The 20,869-nt window shown below is 45.2% G+C and overlaps 1 protein-coding gene across 1 annotated transcript in view; it reads left to right on the top strand.

The window, feature by feature from the left end:
• The window catches only part of CABCOCO1 (ciliary associated calcium binding coiled-coil 1), a 419,036-nt gene that overhangs the window by 61,504 nt on the left and 336,663 nt on the right, over positions 1-20,869 (top strand). The window contains exon 2 of the mRNA XM_069611204.1: positions 17,106-17,218. Within this exon, the coding sequence (XP_069467305.1) occupies positions 17,106-17,218 (113 nt within the window). The remainder of the gene's footprint in view (positions 1-17,105; positions 17,219-20,869) is intronic.

Raw genomic sequence — 20,869 nt, 5'->3', positions numbered from 1 at the left:
AAGGCAAAGACCACTTGTTACCTTAACAAGGATTGCACCCCCTAAAACAGACTTGCTGTTAACCAATCCGCTGTGGCGTGCTGCCTTTTTGTAAGGGGTTTCCCCTCCTTCTTTGATTCATTTTGGACCTTGAAGAAGAGTTCATTTGGTTCTCTTTTGGGACAGTTGATCTTTATATAGTCCTCAGCCAGTGAGGTGCAGAGGCACGCTTGTCTCCCTACTCATCCCTGGGCAAAATGGGCGTTAACTGATGCTGGATCGAGACCTCCTTCTCTGAAAGCTATACTCTCACCAAGGACTGCACCGTAGGTTAAGGATCCCTCCATGTGTTAGCCGGACTCTCCTGGTTTGGGGGAACAAGAACACATCTTGTCCCAGAGCCCCTGGATTGGGACCCGGGACTTACAGCAAATGAAGTAAAGCAGCTGGTTTTTCTCATTGTACCATGTCGGATCACTGTCAAACCATCATTGACACCTGTTTGAGTACATTCAAACCAACAGAACCCACAGTTCTGCCTTTCGCATTTCTAGAACCTCGTCAAACCTATGTTGCCGCTCCTCGAACTAGTTCTCCAGTGCATCGTGCCGGTTGAGCATGTGAAATGACTGCCTTGAACCAGAAGCTCACGCTGCAGAAGCCTTCGAACTGCCATGTCTCGAACCGCACCTTGAGCCTGCAGCATGTTTGTCACCAACCGCTGTTTGCACACCAAACTAACTCTGGTGACAACATTGAACTGCATCCTTTGAATGCTGCATCGAACCACAACAAGCTACATCTCAAGACTAACTGGACACTGGCTCTGTATCTGGATCACCGCAACTAGCTGCCCCCAAAACCGGCTCGACCCACCCACACTAGATAAGCAGCCTGGTTTGTGTCCATCAAACTGCCAAGAAATAATTAATGTACTGTTGGAGGCCCCAGACGCTGTCATCCATTTGTTGAGACCGTAGAGGTGGTTTAAGCCCACATTTGCACCTTTTTTTTTCTGCCAAAGGCAGATCCTTTTTACCAACATTGAAATTATTTATTGCATTTTTCTCTCTGCTAAATATACTGAGTGCTGGCATCATCACATTCTGCATTTCCCCATCTTCTTTTACAGGGATGGGTTTTTGTTAGTGTTTTCTAGTACAGTTTTTATTGGATACTAGCTGTCCCCGGCCACGCGTTGCTGTGGCTCAGTCTGGCTCTGGCGGTTCTCCAAGTTGAGGCAGTTTAATTTCCCGCCGGCGCAACACATTCCTTTAGTTTCTCCATTAAATTTCAGAGCCTTGCAATAAGGACACACTTCAGTCATGATGCCAATGAGAACATGCTGGCTCAAATTATAATCATCATTTGGGTTGTACCGGAATGCAGGACGGTTGTAATCGCTTGATTGCTGAGCACAGAGTCGTGTTTGACGCTGATATGCTGTTTCTCGTTGATGTCTTTTAGCCACTCTCAGCTTGTCACGTTCATTCTGTTGAGAACGAAGCAGATCTGAAGCTGCAGAATGCGATCGCTGTGCTCGCAACCGTGCATCCTAAAGTCTGGCTGCACGTTGCTCTGCTGTTTCCTCGGCAAGTATTTGAGCCATTCTAAATCAGAAACATTGAAATGGAATCGTAACAAGAACCATCCACAAAATATACCAGCTCAGTATTGTGTATTGGGGTATCTGACACATCCTTCCTAGGTGTCAAAAGGTAATCACTAACAGCCACACAATGCAGCTCACCGCCATGTAGTTCTCCATCTGTTGGAGTCAGAAGTACTGGTGCTGGGGTACAGCACAGGATATCGGGTTAGGGTAATGTTGGAGGAATACAGAAGCAGTTAGATCTCGACCCAAACATGTGTTGTTCTCATTGTTCAGCGTGTTCTCCCAACAATGCAAACGCTGAACTGAGAACTGCTAGTTCTAAAGGTGGTCCCAGAATTCTGCTTTCTAAGTTGTATTACCATGGATGTGCCTGCTACTGAAGGGAGATATGGATGCATTCCTTCAGCCACTGGATCTAATTCCTTGATATAATATGTTAAGGGCTAAGATATTTAACATGCATTTGTGTTAATGCAAACCTATTTCTCTCATGACATTTACAAAGTACATTTCTTCTTCTAATTGTGGAGTACTAATTCAAGCGCTTCAGCTAATGCTGTCTTGTCAGTATCAAATGCCTCTTCTGCCTCTTGTGTCCGTTGGAGCTGATCTGGTGTATTGGTCTTCATCTAGTGTTGTAGTGGTTTGACTATCTCAACATAACCTAAAATCCATTATCTGCACTGACCTATAATGCAGACATCAAAAAACTCCAAACTATACAAAACAACGCCATCAGAGCGGCACTGAATATCCCGCTCCATGAACACATTTCGCCGATCAGGCGAAACATTCACGGCTCCCAGTCCATAAAATTCTAATGCTTACATACAAATGTATCTCGAATAATGCACCAATTTATCTCAGAAACCTGATTAGCAAAACTCAATCCAAGAGACCTACTCGGTCTTCTTATGCCAACCTGCTTATCACGCCCAGATACAGAAGGCAGAAAGCGACAGGCTCTAACTTTCCTGTGATAGCAGTAAAATTATGGAACACCCTCCTGACAACTAAGAAATGACTCCTCTCTATGGTCATTTAGGAAAAACCTCAAAACACTATTATTCAGATCTGACCTCACACGATAGGCCACTGCCTGTTCCGCTCGCAACACTTAATCCCGCCCTAGCCACCATCAGGACATTCCCTAATTACACTCACCATTAACTATCGTAAATGTTAACATCTGTTGTTCCCAAGTCAGTTTGTACTTCCTTGAATCTGTAACTGATTTTTGATCCTACTGTAATGCATTTACTTGAAACCTTTGAAAACTTGTAACCATCCTCTTGATGTAAATGTACCTATTTGAACTTTTTAAAAGTGTAACCATCCTCTTAAATTGCAGCGCCAAGATGCCTTTGGGCTTAGCGTGCTTTAAAAGGTGGTACTACGAGGATATAAGGAATAAATAAGTAGTGGCGGTATAAGGAATGGGCCTGGATTTTTGTCAATTACCTTAGTATATTTTCTCTTGCAGGCATTGTGGGTAATAAATTCTGGGCCGATTTGCGCAAGTCAGGCCTCTGTGGATTCCCACAGATGTCCTCTTTTCAGAAATGCATGGGGTTCCCAGTTCTCCGTGGTGGCTTGGACATCCTAGGCCCATATCTGTATGGTGTGCGATTCAGCCAAATACATCAAATTCTGCTGTCCGAAAAGATTTGGGGGGTATTTCCCCTCTGTCCACTCACCGAAACACGTCACCAACAACAGATGTCATATCTTCCACGCGTTCCCAAAGATGTCCTGACAAAAACAGTACCTCACATGTGTGGGTTCACCTACGTGGGCGCAAAGGGAAAAGGCTAAACCACTGGTAGCACCCAATGGGTGTGGGGAGACAACCCACAGAATTGGGCCTAGGGTGTAGAAGCCACCAAGGAAAATAGGGAACCCCATGCATTTCTGAAAAGAAGACACTCGTGGGAATCCAAAGATGTATGACATGCGCAAATCTCCCCAGAATGTATTACCCACAAGCCCCGCCAAAGACCCACATGGATGAAGGGTGCCCAAGGCCAGGGAGATTACCGCCAATGTTGCTGGAGCTCTGGCTTCTCTCTACCAGGGAGTTCCGGCAGTGTGCCAATACCTCCCCAAAGGGAAAAGCTGTAATGCAGCCCAGCCACAATTCCAGGATGGTTGGAGGTGATGTCCCCGGGCTTGCACATCCATGTGGGTGTACCGTCCCCAAAGCACAGCAGCAGCTCCATGGAGCCCCAGCAGGATCCCCATTCCTCCGTGGAGGTGACATCTGTAACATAACACAGCCAGAGATGCAGTCTGGGCTTGCAGACGGTCAACCCACATTGGAGACATCTGCTCCCAGGGAAACACAGATGTTCTGCTGTCATGGGGGGGCAATGTGTGGCCTGCCGCTGCAATTGTGTCCCAGACCACCAAACTATCTCCCCAGATCGCCCATTCTCACCCACACCACAAACAATCCACCCCAGTCTCACCCACCCCAATGACAGTGGGCCCTAACTCTAGAATAATAAAAAACAGTACTCACATAACGTTGCAACTGCTCGCGTAGAAAAAGCTGTAAATGAAACACGAAACATTTGTTACCTATGGTCACTCCATCAAAAACAAATCTACACTCATACTTTCTTATCATGCCCCCCTTGCAAGCCATCCCAGGTGGTGTGGAATGTATTGACCCATTCTGCTATATTATGCGGCCTCACTCTCAGTAAAATGGCGGCAAAACCCTTGAGCGCGCCAAAACCACCAAAACCGCATTTTTCAACATGCAAGAAGATGGCTGCACAATCAGCCAACCATGGTGCATGTGTGGTGGAACAGAGCACACGCTGCAGAAAAAGTGCCAGTGGGCTCCATGACAAGTAAACAGAGAGTGCAGAGGGAGAAGCAGCGCTTTGCAAGTGGAACTCCAAAATTTGCCTGTAAATGACATTTACTTTGCTGCTGAAACTTCAAAATGCCTGTACATAACAATTTCCAACACTCAAAATCTTGCTTAGCGCTAAAATTAATTTAATCTAATGAAGCACTGTGAATTTATAAGGTCCTGAAATGTTAAGAGCAAAACACCTTCTCAGCAAAACTGGATTGCCTGTGAATGACCACTCCTGTCAAAAAAATCTTTGTGCAGCCACACTGTGCTGACAGCCCCTGTCAAATGGGCTTTCCTGATTAAACGTTAAGGTTGTCTAAACTAAAGGTCTGCCGGATTAGCAAATATAAAAGGACTGTTGCTGAAAGGAACACGGATCTCAGTTGTTTTGATCCCACAGGTTTAAATCAAGAATGTAAATTATATATGTTATCTGATGCAACAAGTTTCTTTTATGCTGGATTTCAGGTCAAGAAATTAAGAATTAACCTAGGCTGGCTGGGCCTGCAAGGGGTTGAAAAACAGGTTTCCACCCAAGGGGAGGGCATTGCTCTCAGCAGATGCTCACTGACACATGATAAATCCCAAAAGTGGGGGCAGCTTCTTGGTGCTAAAGAATATGTAATTAACATTTTCTAGAGATTTATAACTCGCTATCCGAAGTGGTGAAAAATATAAAATGGGCAGATTTGTTCATCTAATTTTTGGCCCTACATTTGAAAATTTGGTGGAACTGTGTAGCATATTCTGAACAGGAATGGCAATATATGTAGTTTTATGGGAACTGTATTTATGCTAAAATTGTTCAACTTTGCACACACTTTCCTATGGTAAACGTGCATATTTGTGGAAATTTTATGAAATTTGGAAAATGTTTTCATGGGGAAATGGACAAAATGCTGCAGAAAGGCAAAACAAGGTCTCACAGCTGTGGGATTTTGATGAACAGATACTCCATAAAATATGTAATCCTTGTATGTGATTTTCGTAGAGGTTGCAAATGTATGAATATGTATTTAGGACAAAATTCGATTTTGATACTAGTGGCAAGGGGAGGTTTCTAACTATTGTAAAAATAAAACCATAAACCTGACATCATCTGTCTTTGATCCAATCATCCGGATGCAAGGCAGAGATGAGGCTCTGACCCAATCCTAGTTCACAGGGGCAAGTTTAGTTAAGCCGGCCCATACACCCATTTGGTGATGTCATTTTACAGGATAAATAGTAACATCTGACAACACAGACACACTCTCTCTTCTGATTCCAGCAAAGCATTTTGATCCAGCATTCAACATCCTTCTAGATCCAGATGCCAACCACCAGGCCAAGCAGTAGCTGAACCATTTTCAGCTACGCCTCAATCCTCAACTAATCCTCACAACTAAGTGAAGCGCTGTGGTGGGGGGGGAAGCACCCTGAAACTATCTGGCTTGCTACCATAAATGTTTGTCTGCTGAACTCGCCATCCCGCTGATCTGAAATATCCAGGAACAAGTAGGGCAGATGCCGTGCAGTTCTGGTGACCGGCCTAGCTGATGTGCTGTCCTTCCCCGATAGACACAATCCAATTGACCAGAACTTTGACGGTCCAAAAAGCTTAAATCCCATTGGATTGTGAGTATTAACGGGACGCTAGAGAGCTATTGTATACCTTGCCTTATCGTGTTCCATCCAAATCTCTGAACTATCCTTACTTTCATAACCAGTAACTGTGTCAAAATCTTAAGTGCTATCCTATCCTGTCTCTTTGCTAAAGCGTCATTTTCATAGTCATTTTTATTTGTGTAACTCTTATCCATAAATTCCACTTCAAGTGCTTGGACCGGTTCCGCCAGGGAAGGCGCTGGGGATCTGTTACTGAAGTCATGAATCAGTGTCAGAGTTTACTTGGTCCCAACCTGGTTGTCTAGTTTGAATGCTCTAGTTTTGAGTAAAAGCATAATCCATAATTTCTGGTTTTAAACCTTGTCCAAATTTGCGTCTTTATTTTCGAAAAACACCTCTCACTAAAACAGCTAGAAACAAAATCTCAACTCCAACTGATACCTAACATCCTTAGCTATCTCCACAACTAACATCGTGGAACAGTGCATTTGACCTGTTTTTCTTCAATATCGCATATTAAAAGTTTGCCGTGAATTTGCAATTTCAGCCAAAGTACACGTGTATTTTGCGTATTTCAAAGTGATTTTTCCATCCCATCCTGATCTGAAGTATATCCTGTGGTTCATATTATAGCCCATGCATGTTAGGACCTGATTAGTGTTGCTTTCTTTAGAATTTGTCTCCATTTTAGTATTTTGACCATTTTGCAGTATTTCACAAATCCATTTTCACCTGTCATTTCAAAGTGTCATTTGCCCAAATAAGGTTTTCTCTCTTGTGTGGGAGGGAGGATTGCTTATAACTCTAGACATTGTATTTCATTCCCGAAAACCTGCTGATTACTCACATTGGTGTAGGATTGCTCATTTGTATGTTAACAAAACTTTGCAGGGGGAACATTAACGTAAACGCTATCCGTGTGCAAAACAAGACTCTTCTTTTTCCCTGTATTTTCTCGTTTGCCTCCTTATAAGTGAATTAAATTGCTTGACTTATATTTCTGATTTGTACTGTCACCCTTTGGGTGATTGCTGCTATATATACATATCTATAGTAAACCTATGTGTGATTTGAATATTAAAATAAATAAATATTTACCTTTGCAAGCTTTTCATTGGCGCACTTCATGCTATGCGAGACTTGGGTGTGTGCCTGATTGAAATACCTTACAGCGGTCTACTGAACCTCACCCCCCCCCCCCAGTGAAAACACATTTTCTCCTTCCTAGGGGCAGAAATCTGCCCCCAGGGAGGGCTGCATGAGATGCCCCCCACACTCCATTTGGGGTGTGGGGAAAGGCCCATCCCAAAACATCGGACAGGCCCCCCAATGGATGGGGGAATAGCGTTTGGGCACCCTGGGTGCAGATGGGCACACCATTGTGCCCATCTGCACCAAGGGAAGTTTTGGTAAACGAAGAAAAAAAATTGAAAATAGTAGTCTGCATTTTAGTGGGGGCTGAGGGACACTCTAAACCGCCAGGGAATTTTGTAATGTAAAGGGGGGTGCACCTTTCCACCCCCACCCCAAATGGAGGGGATGGCCATCTCATGTAGCCCTCCCTGAGGGCAGATAAGGGGGGGCCTGTCATGCACTCCTCCCTGGGGTCTGGTGTCCCTTCCTAGGAGCAGATATCTGCCCCCAGGGGGGGCTGCATGCCCCCTCTCCATTGTGGGTTGGGGGGATAGGGGACCACCACCCCTTCCCATTAGAAAATTCCCCAGTGGCTTGGGGTGCCTCACAGCTCCCCCTAAAATGCTGTCTACAATTTTCAATTTTTTTTCTTTCTTTGCCAAACTTGCCTTGTTGCAGATGGGCACATTGGTGTGCCAATCTTCCCCCAATGTGCCCAAACCTTACTGCCCCACCCATTGCGGGGTCTGTCCTAAATTTTGTGGGGGGGGGGCACCAAAAAACGTGGGACGGGCCCCCCAGTGGGTGGGGCAGTGAGGTTTGGGCACCCTGGCGGCAGCTCGGCACACTAATGTTCCCATCTGCGCCAAGGCAAGTTTGGTAAACAAAGAAAAAAATGGAAAATGGTAGAATACATTATAGGGGGGCTGAGGGGCACCCTAAACCGCCAGGGAATTTTCTAATGTAAAGGGGGGTGCCCCCCACACACCAAATGCATGGGGGCATCTCATTCAGCCCTCCATGGAGGCGGAAAAGAGGGGGACCATTTCATGCAGCCCTCCCTGGGGTCAGATGCCCTTCCTAGGTGCAGATAACTGCCCCCGGGGAGTGCTGCATGAAATGGCCCCCAGTCCATTTTGGGTGGGGGGGGAAGGGACACCCCCTTTCCATAAAAACAATTCCCTGGGGGTCTAGTAGGGGGCGCTCCCCCCCAAAACCATCATTGATTTTTTTTTTCCCCTCCTTTGGGCCCATTCCCTAGGGGTAGATGGGTACCCATCTGCCCCAGGGGGGACCTAACCTGCAGGCCCCATCCTTTGGGGGGCCTTCCCACACTTTCCTGGTGCCCCCCCAAATTGGATGGGGGGCCACCTCATGTACTCCTGCCTGAGGGCAGAAATCTGCCTTGGGATGAGGGGGAGAGAGCCACCCCCATTTTATGTAAAAAATACATTCCTGGTGGCTAGTGGCCCACCACCCCCACCCAAATCTCCCTTTTTGTTGTTTATTTGTATTTATTTGTTTCAATGTGCCCCCTTTCCTGGGGGCAGATGATCAGCCATCTGCCCCAAGGTTCTCCATATATGTGCCCCCATGCTTTGGGGGCCAAGGGGGAGAGGGCTGCTTACTGTAAGCAGTCCCCTCTACCCCCATGTCACAAACGGATCCCTGGTGGTCCAGTGGCAATCCTTTCACAAAAGGTGTCGAATCTTCCCTTTCCAACAACACCTCCCTTGATCTCCTGCTTGAAATACAACCGGAGATCGAGGGAGAGGGAGAAGGGAGCTTACCTTCTCTTTTCACTGTGGCAGCCCGAAAATGGTTGCCGTGGTGAAACTACTTTGTTTCACGTCGGCGTGCCTTACGCACGCCAACGTGAAACTGAAGGTAATCCAGCCCCCAGGCAGTGAGGAGGGACCTCCCCCTCACATAACCTGGGGATTGGATTAGTTTTGTGTGATCCCTGCTTTGCAGGGATAACGCAAAACGAAGTGCCAAAAAGGTATCTCGTCCTTGGCAACAGGGAGGTACTTCACCCTTGGCACTTAAGGGGTTAATGCAATGGCAATGGAGTCAGTAGTCTGTGGAGTTCCTGTGGTCCCGGACATATTTGTCTATGGCATCAAGGTACTAGCAAAAGCAGTGCCTCAAATTACAACAAAATGTGGCCATGTGGCACCCCAGGTGGTAGCAGGTCCAATATTGTCATTAGATTTGCAAGGACTAGTGGTGTCAGACAAAAGAGTAGTCCTGATTGGAACAGATCAGGACGGGTGCAAATGGCGCACATTACTATATGTAGATCCGACAGTACAATTGAAGGAAATAACTAATGTGGATTTATTAGAAGGCGGTGAGCAAAATGGGGAGATCATTTTGGAAATCTGCATCCCCTGTGGTATCATGGCACAGTATAGGAAGGTACAGTGGCCCCTGATAGCAGTGGTGACCCCATCTTTATTTTTTTTATGAGGACATGTGATATGTGCGAGCACAATAATGGACTGTTAATCTGCATGATGTTGGGTAACTGAGAGATGTGACCCCAGTACATATTACGTTGAAGCCAGAAGCAGTACTCCCGGCGGTGCGACAGTACCCGTTGTCAAGGGATGCAGAGCAAGGGATAATAGGCACTATTCAGGTTCTATTAGACTAAGGGATCGTCGTGCCATCCACGTCCCTGTGTAATGCGGCCATATACCCCATGAAGAAAGCAACAGGGGGTAATTGGAGGATGATCCAGGATCTACGTCCTCTTAATGACGTGGTGCAGAAGGAGTTTCCGGTAGTGCTGAGTCCTGTGACGATCCTATGTAGCATTCCCAAGAGAGCGACGTACTTCACAGTGGTGAATCTGAAAAATGCATTCTTCTCAATCCCACTCCACCCTGATTCATGGTATCTCACTGCATTTACGCATGGTCAACGGCGCTTGAAGCACACAAGATTGCCTCAAGGGTACTGTGAAAGTTCAAGTATTTTCAATAGAGTGCTGCATGCCGACTTGGGAAATATTCAGGTGCCTAGCACGATCATCCAGTATGTGGTGATTTGCTGGTATATAGTGAAAATGAACAGCAGTGCACGAGGGATTCTTTTGCATTATTGCAATTGCTGGCTCGCAAAGGGTACAAGGCAGATAAAAGTAAGCTACAATACTGCCAACAGGAGGTACTATAGTTGGGGCAACTTATCTCTGCAAACGGGGGAAAAAATACTACCAGACAGGGCGGCGTGAGTACATGCCACACCTGTGCCCAGTAATATCGAGGAAATGCAGCATTTTTTGGGCTTATGTAATTATTGTAGGGCATGGATCCTAGACTATGCAGCCTACCCAAGGCTGCTGTTACAAAGTCTCAGAGAAGGACTGAAGACAGAAAATCGGTAAATTCAAATGGACTGAAGAAATGAAACGACAACTTGAGGACTTGAAAGAAGCTATTTGCACGGCCGCTGTTTTAGCAACTCTGGATTATACACAGGAGTTTTATTTATTTTCCCACTCTCATGGACAGCTTATGCTGCAGTATTGATTCAGAAGAGCACAATGGGCCACAAACCATTGGCCTATTATAGTGGGATGCTCAACTCAGTCATGCAGGGACAATTTGCGTGCGAACAAGCACTTGCAGGGGCTCCCTTTGAGATAGAGAAAAGTTCCACGATTGTCATGGGATGCCATGTTACCTTGTTTGTGGAACATTCCCTATTCGACATTTTGGAAAGGTTTAAATCGACCTTGACGACTCAGAGATGCTCTGCATATGAGACTATAATATCCAAACCTCATATTCATATAGTAAGGTGTAGGACGGTGAATCCCACCACATTTTTGACAGAGGCATCCACTGATGATGACGACCTGAAAACGCATGACTGGGGTGAAGAGGAGGGTACATTTAAAGGTAGAGACAGTGCATTGAAGGAAGGAGATATACTATATGTTGATGGCTCATTAACAATTGACCAGGAGAAAAGACGGAGGCTCACAGGGGCACCAGTGGTGATGCGGTGAAGGGGTGAGGGAGCATGAAGTTCTGATCATGAAAAGATTAGCTATGCAATATTCAGCTCAGGCAGCAGAACTTGTCACTCTCATCGAGTCATTGAGAGCATCTCAAGGGCGGTGTGTCACCATCTACTCAGACTCGGCATATGTCACGACAGCAGTGCATGCAGGTCTGTCTCAGTGGAAGAGGAGAGTGTTTCGGGGGGGGTGGTGGCACATGGCTCTCCAGTGCAGCATGCAAGCCTGTTGGAAGAACTGATTGGAGCAGATGTTAACAGAGTGTATAGTGACCACTCCTGTAGAAGGAGAGACCACCGTTCTGTACACAGAATTGCCCATATCACAGATCATAGAGTTGCAAGGGAAAGCACCTGAGGAGGAGAAGGAGCTATGGTTGTGCAGGGGATGCAGACAGTCTCCTGCTGATTTAACCCTAACACACCTTCCTACCCAACTCCAACACTTTCCCTAGTGTTCCTATATGTTTCTGCCATGCCCCTGATGTAGGAAGTACTGGGACGAGGAAGAGTGTGGACTCCTCAAGGAGCATGTATCACTTAAATCCTGCGACAAGGAAGAGAGCAATTGACTCACTGGAAGACCTAAAGATCAGTACCGGGATGAAGAAGCAGTGCAGAAGCATAGAGAGCACTCATGAGAACCTGAATGAACAGTCTAGGTGTTCCTGAAAGCTAATTTGGCAAGGCCCATTTAAAGCTGAAGAAGGAAACCAGGGAAGAGGGAGAGGCCCTCCCTGGAAGAACCGCAAGCATGGGGAACGCTTGGCTCGTCAAAGGACTCGAGCAGTTGCAGAAGAGCTTACCTGGCGGGCAGATTTTACCTGTTTCCGATGTGGAAGGACCATCCAGCGAAGCAGAGCAGCGGATGTCCTGGCCAGCCAAGCAGATGGACCGCATGGTTGCAGAAAGGTGCACCCGCTGAGAATCTGCGAGGGCCACAGAGATGCCTCAGCACGCCGGAGGAGCGGAGAAGCACAGAGAAGCCTGAAGCAGGGGTCGAAGAACCCTAAGACCGACTGGGCCCAGACAGTAGAGACCCTACTGGTTCAAGGGCTACCAGGCAGTTGAAAGGGGTACCAGAAGGCACTGGCAGACACTGGAGCTATGATATTGGGGACTAAGGGATTTCCCTGGGTAACAAGCTAAAATCCCTAGCGGAAAGGAACTGCAACACCAAGGAGAGAGATCTACACAGGTCTGGTACCTGCATCCTTCTGTGAATAACCTAAGTCATCTTCATAGTGACAGTACCTGGCAGGATAGTGAACTAGGTCTGCAGCACCAAAAGGGAAGAATCCCACGAGTCTGGGACCCTGCATCCTCTTGTGAAGATTAATCCCACTCATCTTCATAGTCCCAATACCTGTCATGATAGTGAACCAGGATGTCTGCAACCAGTCATTAGGAACACGCAGGTCTAGGACCTGCATCCATAAGATTGGGAACTCATGTGAAATAAGAACATTTGAAGTGCAAAGCAATCCAGGGGAATGGTGTTTCCTCCCTGAAGATTGTGTATGAAGTGTGAATTGTGAAAGTCTGAGAATGTCTTGGGGAACGGAGTAATTCCGCCCAGCCCTTGTGAACTGAAAAGCAAGGAAACCTCGGGCGATGGAGACACTACCTCCTGCTGTCTTGCTGCTGTTGTGAAATCGGCCAAAAGAAGGGCTGCAGAACGGAGTAATTCCCTGGCCTCTGTGAGGACATTGAGAACCATATACCCAGAGAAGCGAGGCATTCTCCAGGAACCCAATAGTGAAGTGCAACAATGTTCAACAAGGAATAATGTTTCAGTTGGGACTTTTTCTTTTGCATTGGTACTGAACCCTTAAGGAGCTTCACGCTGGAACTTTGTTTCCTCAGAAAGGAGCTGAGACCTGGAGAAGGGAGTCATTCTCACAGGCAAAATTCCCACTACGATTGGAACTGTGGCTCAGCGTCCAGACGAAAGGAGTCCTTCTTTTGGGCGAAGAATGCTCAATACCCTTTTTCGTATAAGTGTGAGGGATAGAAGTAGGTATTTTCACATGACGGTGGACACTTTATTTACTTGGACATTCTGACTGACTCATGAGTTCTTTATTAGAGGCAGGGAAACCCCTCTTAGAGTTAGGGAGAGTTAGGTTTCCACTTTAATTTTGCCTGAATAAAAGTCTTTGCCAATCACCATGCTACTATTGTGTCAAACTGGTACTTCTGCACCCTTAAGATTCCTTTCTGGCTTCTTAACCAGCTAAATCAAAGTATTACATGAACTGGACATTTGCACTATAATCCCTTGCTTCAACAATGATCTTATTACTGGTGTTACGACTTATTTTGCATCAGGGCATAACGGGTACTGAAAAATGCATGGCAGTTTTCTAGACTAGTCTCTGTTACTTTTAACGCGTTCAGCATTCTTAATGCAACCTAGTTCACTGACATGTATTGACCACAGGGATTTGGGAACTTTATTAATCAGTTATTGCAGATCAATCATTATCCATGCTCTTGTTCCTTTTTCGCTTTAGGACATGTAAGCTGGCTAGGGTTGCTACTGCATTCTTACTGGGCAAACTCAGAAACTCTCAGTCTGGAGTGCAACGGGTGGTGCAGTTCAGTTTCCATAGCAGGTCTGTCTCCTGACGGGCTGAGGAGAAAAGCGTACACGTTCGTGATTGAATCAAGGGTGACAGATACTGGTTCAGAATCAGGGCGCTGAATGGAGTTATTGGAGATGCCCAACGCATTTACTGTTTCAAAGCACTGAGGAATTTCTGTGAAGAAGTTGGACCAAATTGCTGATCGACTGCCTCCCGTATTAGGCAAACAAGAGGTGGCTTGTCTCTCCACCTCACTCTGCAGATACAGTCCATCCAGGAACCTCTGTCCCTAAAGATGATGTAAGTGAAACACCATGAGTTTGTTGTTAATATTCACTTTCTTCTATTCTTGGCAGGCTACACAGTGATTCACTACCGTCACCAGTTCTGATAAGAGCTTATTTTTCTACCCTACGCCAATTGTTTTTAACTGTGGTTAGGTTGCAGACTGAAGACGAAAGAGTTGGCTATTGCCTCTTGGGCAGTCTAATCTGGTTTTATGATGCCTGAATGCTGTGTGAAAAAAAAACTACCTTCAATAATTGGCGGTGGTTGTTCACCTATGTTGCCTACATTTGCTTATCTTGCTTCAATCTATCGTTCTGGGGCACACCTCAGTGATGGCAGTTCTAATTCTATTCTGAGTTTGATCTAATTGGTCCCCAGGATCTGTCGTTGGCCATTGTGCAAGTCTCTATCTAACCCCCGGAGGCATACCTATCCTCATGAGGTGGCTCATGTTAGCTCAGCAGGATTGTAGCTTTGGATAACTGTTTGGAGATCCTTAATCAAATGCTCAGTCGCCTACAGGGTGTTATAGAACTTCCTGACGTTGTGTGGACTGTCACAAATCGCTCATCATCTCCTCCTGTCAGTTCAGGAACCCTGTCTATGGGGCGCCTGACATGTTATACTGTCTTGCCTATAATTAGCACCACCTCTAATTAGGGATGCAGCAAAGGAGGAAGAAACAGGTATTTGTACATACCCAGTGTCCGTGCTCCTCCCAAAAGGGCGGGCAAAGGCTCATGAGCACTCGCTGTGGGTTGATGAACCACCGGTACCAGCAGTAGAGTAGTGGTGGTAGCAGCCTCCATGGGCCACCTGAGATGCCAGCAAATGTACAGTAGTGAAAATGTTATCAAATTGTGTGCAGTTTCTGCGTCACGTTTTCTGTGTGAAATCTGTGGACTGATTAGTGTAGAAGTCAGACTGTTTGTCGCCCCCACCCCAAAAAATAAATGTAAGCCATGCAATTTTATTTGAGTGGTGGTTTGTCTCTCTGATGCTTCCATAAACCAGGAGGCATACGCCCCCACTGTCTTGTACCTATCTTTCCTTGATTCTAATGTGCACTTTAATGTGGATAACCATTCTAAGGGGATGGTTCCATCAAGCAGGAATATCCTGTGGCTATTCTCCTATGTGAAATGGTGCCAGGCTTCACATACTCGCGCGTGGCACTGCTGTACTTGAAGTAAGCAGGTGTACATACTGTCCCTCGTTGTAGCACCACTCATTTAAATCTTCACTTACCCCAATCCCACCCATACTGCAACTCCACTTTCTGTGTGATCTTGAGAGGGAAGATGATCAATAAATAAGACGCACTATTGAGTGGTCCTGAAAAGGAATGGGGCACTTACTCTGTATATGCCAGATCTGACCCTATTTAGAATTGACTATCCTCTGTCCTGTTCCAGTTACATACGTTTTTAATAACCCTAAACCAGAATAGTTTACCAGAAGGCTGCTAAATCCTTACCAAAACACAATAAATATACCAGAACAGAACAGATTTCCAGAAGGGCACTAGACCATCAGGCCAGAGCGAATATACCAGAACAAGTACCATTCCAATTAACCAGGTTACTAAGATTATCAGACCAAAATATCCAAACCAGAATCGTAACTCAGAATTTGCACAACGCTAAAAAAGTCTGTGTCATGCGTTGTCGTGAAATCCTTTCACTCCTGTGAGTGGCAATGCAAGCGCACCACTTATGAGAAGCCTCCTCCAAACCTCCCTTCAGGAGTTTTTAAGTAGGGCTCCTTACCTCTTTTTATGTGTTGAGGAAGTGGCCCACAAGTAGTCAGTGCTCCCTCATTGTGCAACAGGTTCAAGTCGCAGCACCAGAACTGTTGGCACAAACAGGCTCACATCAATTTCAGATGATGACAAACAGGGGCATCTTTATTGTTGTCTTGCGAGACAACTAAACCAGCTTCCTCTGCCTATCAGGAACTGAAGGATCTTAGCTTTCTCACCCTCCAGACCCCTCACCTTTTTATAGGTTAGAAGTGACCTGACCGATTTGAAACCTACATACCTTTCGGAAATCTTCTTTGGGTCTTCTGGCAGATGTATGTCACCTCCGGTCAATATAATACATCTTTTCATTCACGTGCTTTCTCGATATCAATTTATGGCTACCGTGCCACTTTTGGGTGTAATTCTGTCCCATACAGGGAATACACAGGGGGCCCTTGCAGGCAGGCCACTTGAAACCAACCTAACAAAATAACCCCAAAAGGTTTTGGCCAGTGTAATTGTGGATTCACAGAGGCCACCATGTCCTAACCAGATATGGCTTATATTTAGACCTTCATCTGTCAACTGATTTTAGGAGCATACAATTATATGATTTTGGATGAGGGGTAAGGTTTCTCTGACACCCCTAATTAAATGCCACCCTGGCCATGGGAGCTGTTGGTTCCATCAGTCTGCTGATGGGAGTGCACACATCCCATTGTACTTGCATGTTGTCCGACTCCAAGGCAGCTGCTGAAAGTTGTTGGTAGACACACAGCAGATTTACATGTTTGCACTATGCTTTTCAGCATGTAACACCATGAAAGGAAGATCTGATTTGAAAACCTCGCGTTCAGAGACAGATCTACCTGCCTTATTGTACATTAAAAATCTCTGGTTATTCTGCCCTCGCAGTTGGCATTCCATCACAGATTGTTTGTGTTTTTCTCCAACAAGATAATATTTGGATACTTTTTCATTGCTTTATTCATTTGTCATGTATACACCCATGTTCTTACATTAGTTATGTGTCTGAATACTTCCTAATGCATGAAAGCCTGACACTGTTCCATTAAAGTGTGGATGAAATAAGGATCTAGTTCTAGATGAAGTAGTGATGAAAAATAAAAAAAGTCCTGCAAATGTAAAGCTGTGTTTTTTTTGAGGAAGCCGCTAAAGCTCCTTTGATGCTAAAATGTCAAGTTGTAATTCTCAGAACGGCTTATGGAGCTTTGTAATCGTTTTCAGTTACAGGAGGAAGAACCTCCATCAGAAGATTATGAAGATTTTCCACCTGAAATGCTTTTTTCTTCCCAACAAACCTCTATCCTGTTGGAACAGAATGTAGACGAAGTTCAAATGTATGTATTCATGTTTATCCCACGCTGCAAAAATTGACGGAATGCAACCTTGTCTCTATTCTTCTGACTTCCTTTTGCATTACATGGTTCTTTTTTGTGTTCCTTTTCCAATTGTTGGCGTGCATGCTCCTCAGTCATATCTCTCCATTCCACGTCCACGCCGCTAAAAAGATTTGTATCCAGATCTTGCATGTCTCCGATATGATTTTACTGATTTCCCTGCATTTCATCCCCCCCCCCCCCCGATATTGCTTGGGCTGCAGAACGATTGAAGCATCCTCCAGTATCCTAGAATACTACTCACATTTGTGGCAGAATAATTGCAGTCATGCTTCCAAATGGTTTGAGTAGTATTCACCATTCTAAGTGTTTGATAGTTTGCCAGAGATTATTAGGTTCAGGAGAATACATCTTTATTTTGTTACATAAGCACACCTTGCACACATCCTAAGAAATTGCTAGAACATTGTTATCATCCCATTTAATCTGAAAACATTTTAAGCACATACTATCTTCAGTTTTAGGAGAGGGGTGATTGTCATGTCTATGTGGACCTAAATGTCCTGCACATGCACAGATCACTCTCAAATATGAGGCTTTTCATTTACAATTGTTAAATCGTTTTATACTGCCCACTAGGGATTTAGAAGTTACTATGAGTAATTCAGACGTACTCCCAATGTACACCTAGTAGTCAGGATTAAGTCAGAATTGAGTTAAATCTGGAAAGAACTGCTTGATTCATTTAGAGGTTACTTCGAGTAATTCAGCCTTACTCCTGATTTACAGGATGAGGACTATTTGATTCACAAAGAAGTTAATCTGGGTAACTCTGCCTTACTTCTTACTATATCTAGTAAGTCAGGAGTACGTCTGAGTACATTTGACCGAGTCCAAGGGTTGCATTCACCTTTCTGCTAACTTAGGGTGACAATATGACCCTCATGTCACTATTGCATCAGTCTTTCTGTTCAGTACTCTCCTCATGAAAATCACTGGCAGAATCTGCTTATGCTCAATTTCTTTTTTTAAACGAGACTAACATTGCCAGAAAGCATTAGGTTGCTTAAAGATACCTCAGTATTAGAATAACAGGGCCCCCTATGCCATCTAGTCACCATGACCTGTAAGGCAGTAGAAAGTCAAAACATGGTTCAGAGGTAATTACTGCCACTTTTAGTTTTCCCAGTAAGAAAAAGTGAAGGAAACTTAGTAACCTGGTTATTTGATCAGAAGTAAGGCACTCATGCCACAAGCAAAGGATTCAGAGCAATGCTAAATACATTCCACCATGCTCCTGCAGAGGATCAGCGCTGATTTTCCTTCAGACAATATGAAATCTAGGATAAAACCCATACGTGGTCGTTGGGTTGGCGCTGGCTGCACACACCCTCAAAGAGTCCACTAAAACACATGTGCTGTCAGTCTAGTGGTAGGAATACCCCAATCCAGGCCAGACGCTGTGTGGATGTTGACTCAACCTGCTTTTGGAAATCTTTCAAAAGGGCACATTACACCTCTTTAGTTTAGAACAAGTTTTGTCTTGTGAGATGTACTTTCTGACTGCATAGTACCCATCATCACAGTACAATGATCTGGGCATTGAGTGGGGAAAGAGGTGAAAAGGAATTGGTGCAGCATATCTAGCACCACAGCATCAGGCAGTTTGCTAAATGCAGTTGCAGGTGCTTAGCAAGATTCATCTTGGGTGATGCTATTTCTGACTGCACCAGAAAACTAAAAAAGCAGAATATGATTTTAGGTCTCTTATTTGTGCAGGGAAACACAGCAAAGCGAAGAAGATTCTGAATGCATATCATCCAGAAGCATCGTATGAGGAAGGTTGAAAAATGCCATGACTGCATCAGCGATTAGTTGAACACTACTTTGAGTCTACAGGCAAAACATGCACCTTCAGGCATGGGCCCGTGTGTATGTGGTCTTAATCGGGCCGGGAGGAGGTGGATTATTTTTGAACACTCGATACCGTGACTCTTTCGGAGACCTACTTTTGGCCTGTATGGCACCCCTTCAGGAATCGTACCAAAATGTCACCCTCACAATTACAACGGTCGAAAATGCTGACTTTTTAATTTTTTTATATATATGGGGGGGTATTGAATATAATATTAATATGGGGAGGGCTGCAAGGGATTCTCCCCGCATATATATGTGGTGTAACGTTTTTTTTTCTTTTTAAAGTCAGCTTTTTCAGCCGTCGCAATAATCACATAGATCCCACCCAGCATCAGGTTGGGAAATGAAAACTGGCAGATTTAGGTTTTACCACAATGCCCCCCTAGATATTGTTTCTTGTTGCAGGATTTCCAGCATCCCAGAAGCAAGAAGGTAGAAATGTGTGCATTTCCATCACAGGGATTATACAAGTTCAGTGCAGTGTATCTTAAGGGGTTCCAGTTCAAGCCGCATGGTATGCTGTATATCTCTATCAGGAAGATTGGAATGTGAATGTTACAGATCCAGATGTTTGAGGATCTCAGCCGAGTGCATTTTTAGGGCTGGGGTTCTAGCTCCATGAAATGCGTAGCACTGCATTAGTAAGGTAGGAAAGTACACCGTCTGTTACCAGGTATTTATTTTGAAGATCGGCACAGTGCACCTTGATGGATGTGATTTCTGAATCCTATGTGTAAGGGTGGCGAAGAAAGAGACTGACACAAAGGTGGCATGATTTTGGTTGGACTTTTATTTTGCGCCTAGAAATACATGACTTATATCAAAAAAGGAGAAACGGTCCTCACTGAACCTAACCTCTACGTGGGGTTTCCCTACCTCAAAACTAATACCAAAAGGGTCTGTCGGAGTGTCTGTCATCGTAAAATTCACCGTCCTGTGTCAACACCTACTTCTGTACCTCACACTATAGAACTAAACAGTAAACTAACATAAAGTTCCTTCTTTAGGGAGAGTGGCTCAAAATACCCAGGGGAAATGACTCCCTCCCTTGTTGCAGGTTTTCAAAACAGTCTTTAAACAATGTTCTCTCCCATTCTTTCTCATATGCTTAATTTATTCTTAGTTGTCTTTGGTAGGGTTGCCAACATGCCTCAGTGACCCAGCTTCACTTAGGTGGACTCACTCGCTCTCTGTGGCGTATATATTGGTTCTCCCATGGTAAACATGCGTCCTGTTCCTTTTACTCGGGTCTGCCTCTTCTGCTTTGTGGCTTCTGCGTTTCTAACGGCTCCTGCTTGCCTGCTCTGAGTTTCTCTGTGGTCGAGCTGCGTGGAGGCTTTTTTCGGTACCTTCGTATGCCGGGATGTCTTCCCTTCTCTTCCTCTCCTGGCATTCTCACAGCAAAACGACTCCTGCAGTCTGCTCTCCTCTGCCTTCTCCGTTAGCCGGTTGGCTCCACAGACTTCTCAAAAGCACAACAGTCTCTCGGTCGATACCGAGAAGACAAGATTCTCCCAACCAGCGTCTCTCTCCTGTCAGCTGGTTTGGTGGTTTAAATGTCCCGGCATGTGCTCGCAACCACTAGAGCTCAGCTTGTGCTACTGACATTTATCGATCTTGATTACTCCGCTCAGCTTCCTCGTCTCAGTACTTTTTCATCCAGGCGAAGAGGAGTCAGTCTTGTGACTTGTATACAGAGTATTGGAAGATATTCTTAGCAGCTTTCATGGTAGG

The sequence above is a fragment of the Ambystoma mexicanum genome, chromosome 8 (assembly GCF_040938575.1).
Source record: "Ambystoma mexicanum isolate Mex_15411 chromosome 8, UKY_AmexF1_1, whole genome shotgun sequence".
Lineage (NCBI taxonomy): Eukaryota > Metazoa > Chordata > Amphibia > Caudata > Ambystomatidae > Ambystoma > Ambystoma mexicanum.
This window is presented reverse-complemented; position numbering and strand designations above follow the sequence as displayed.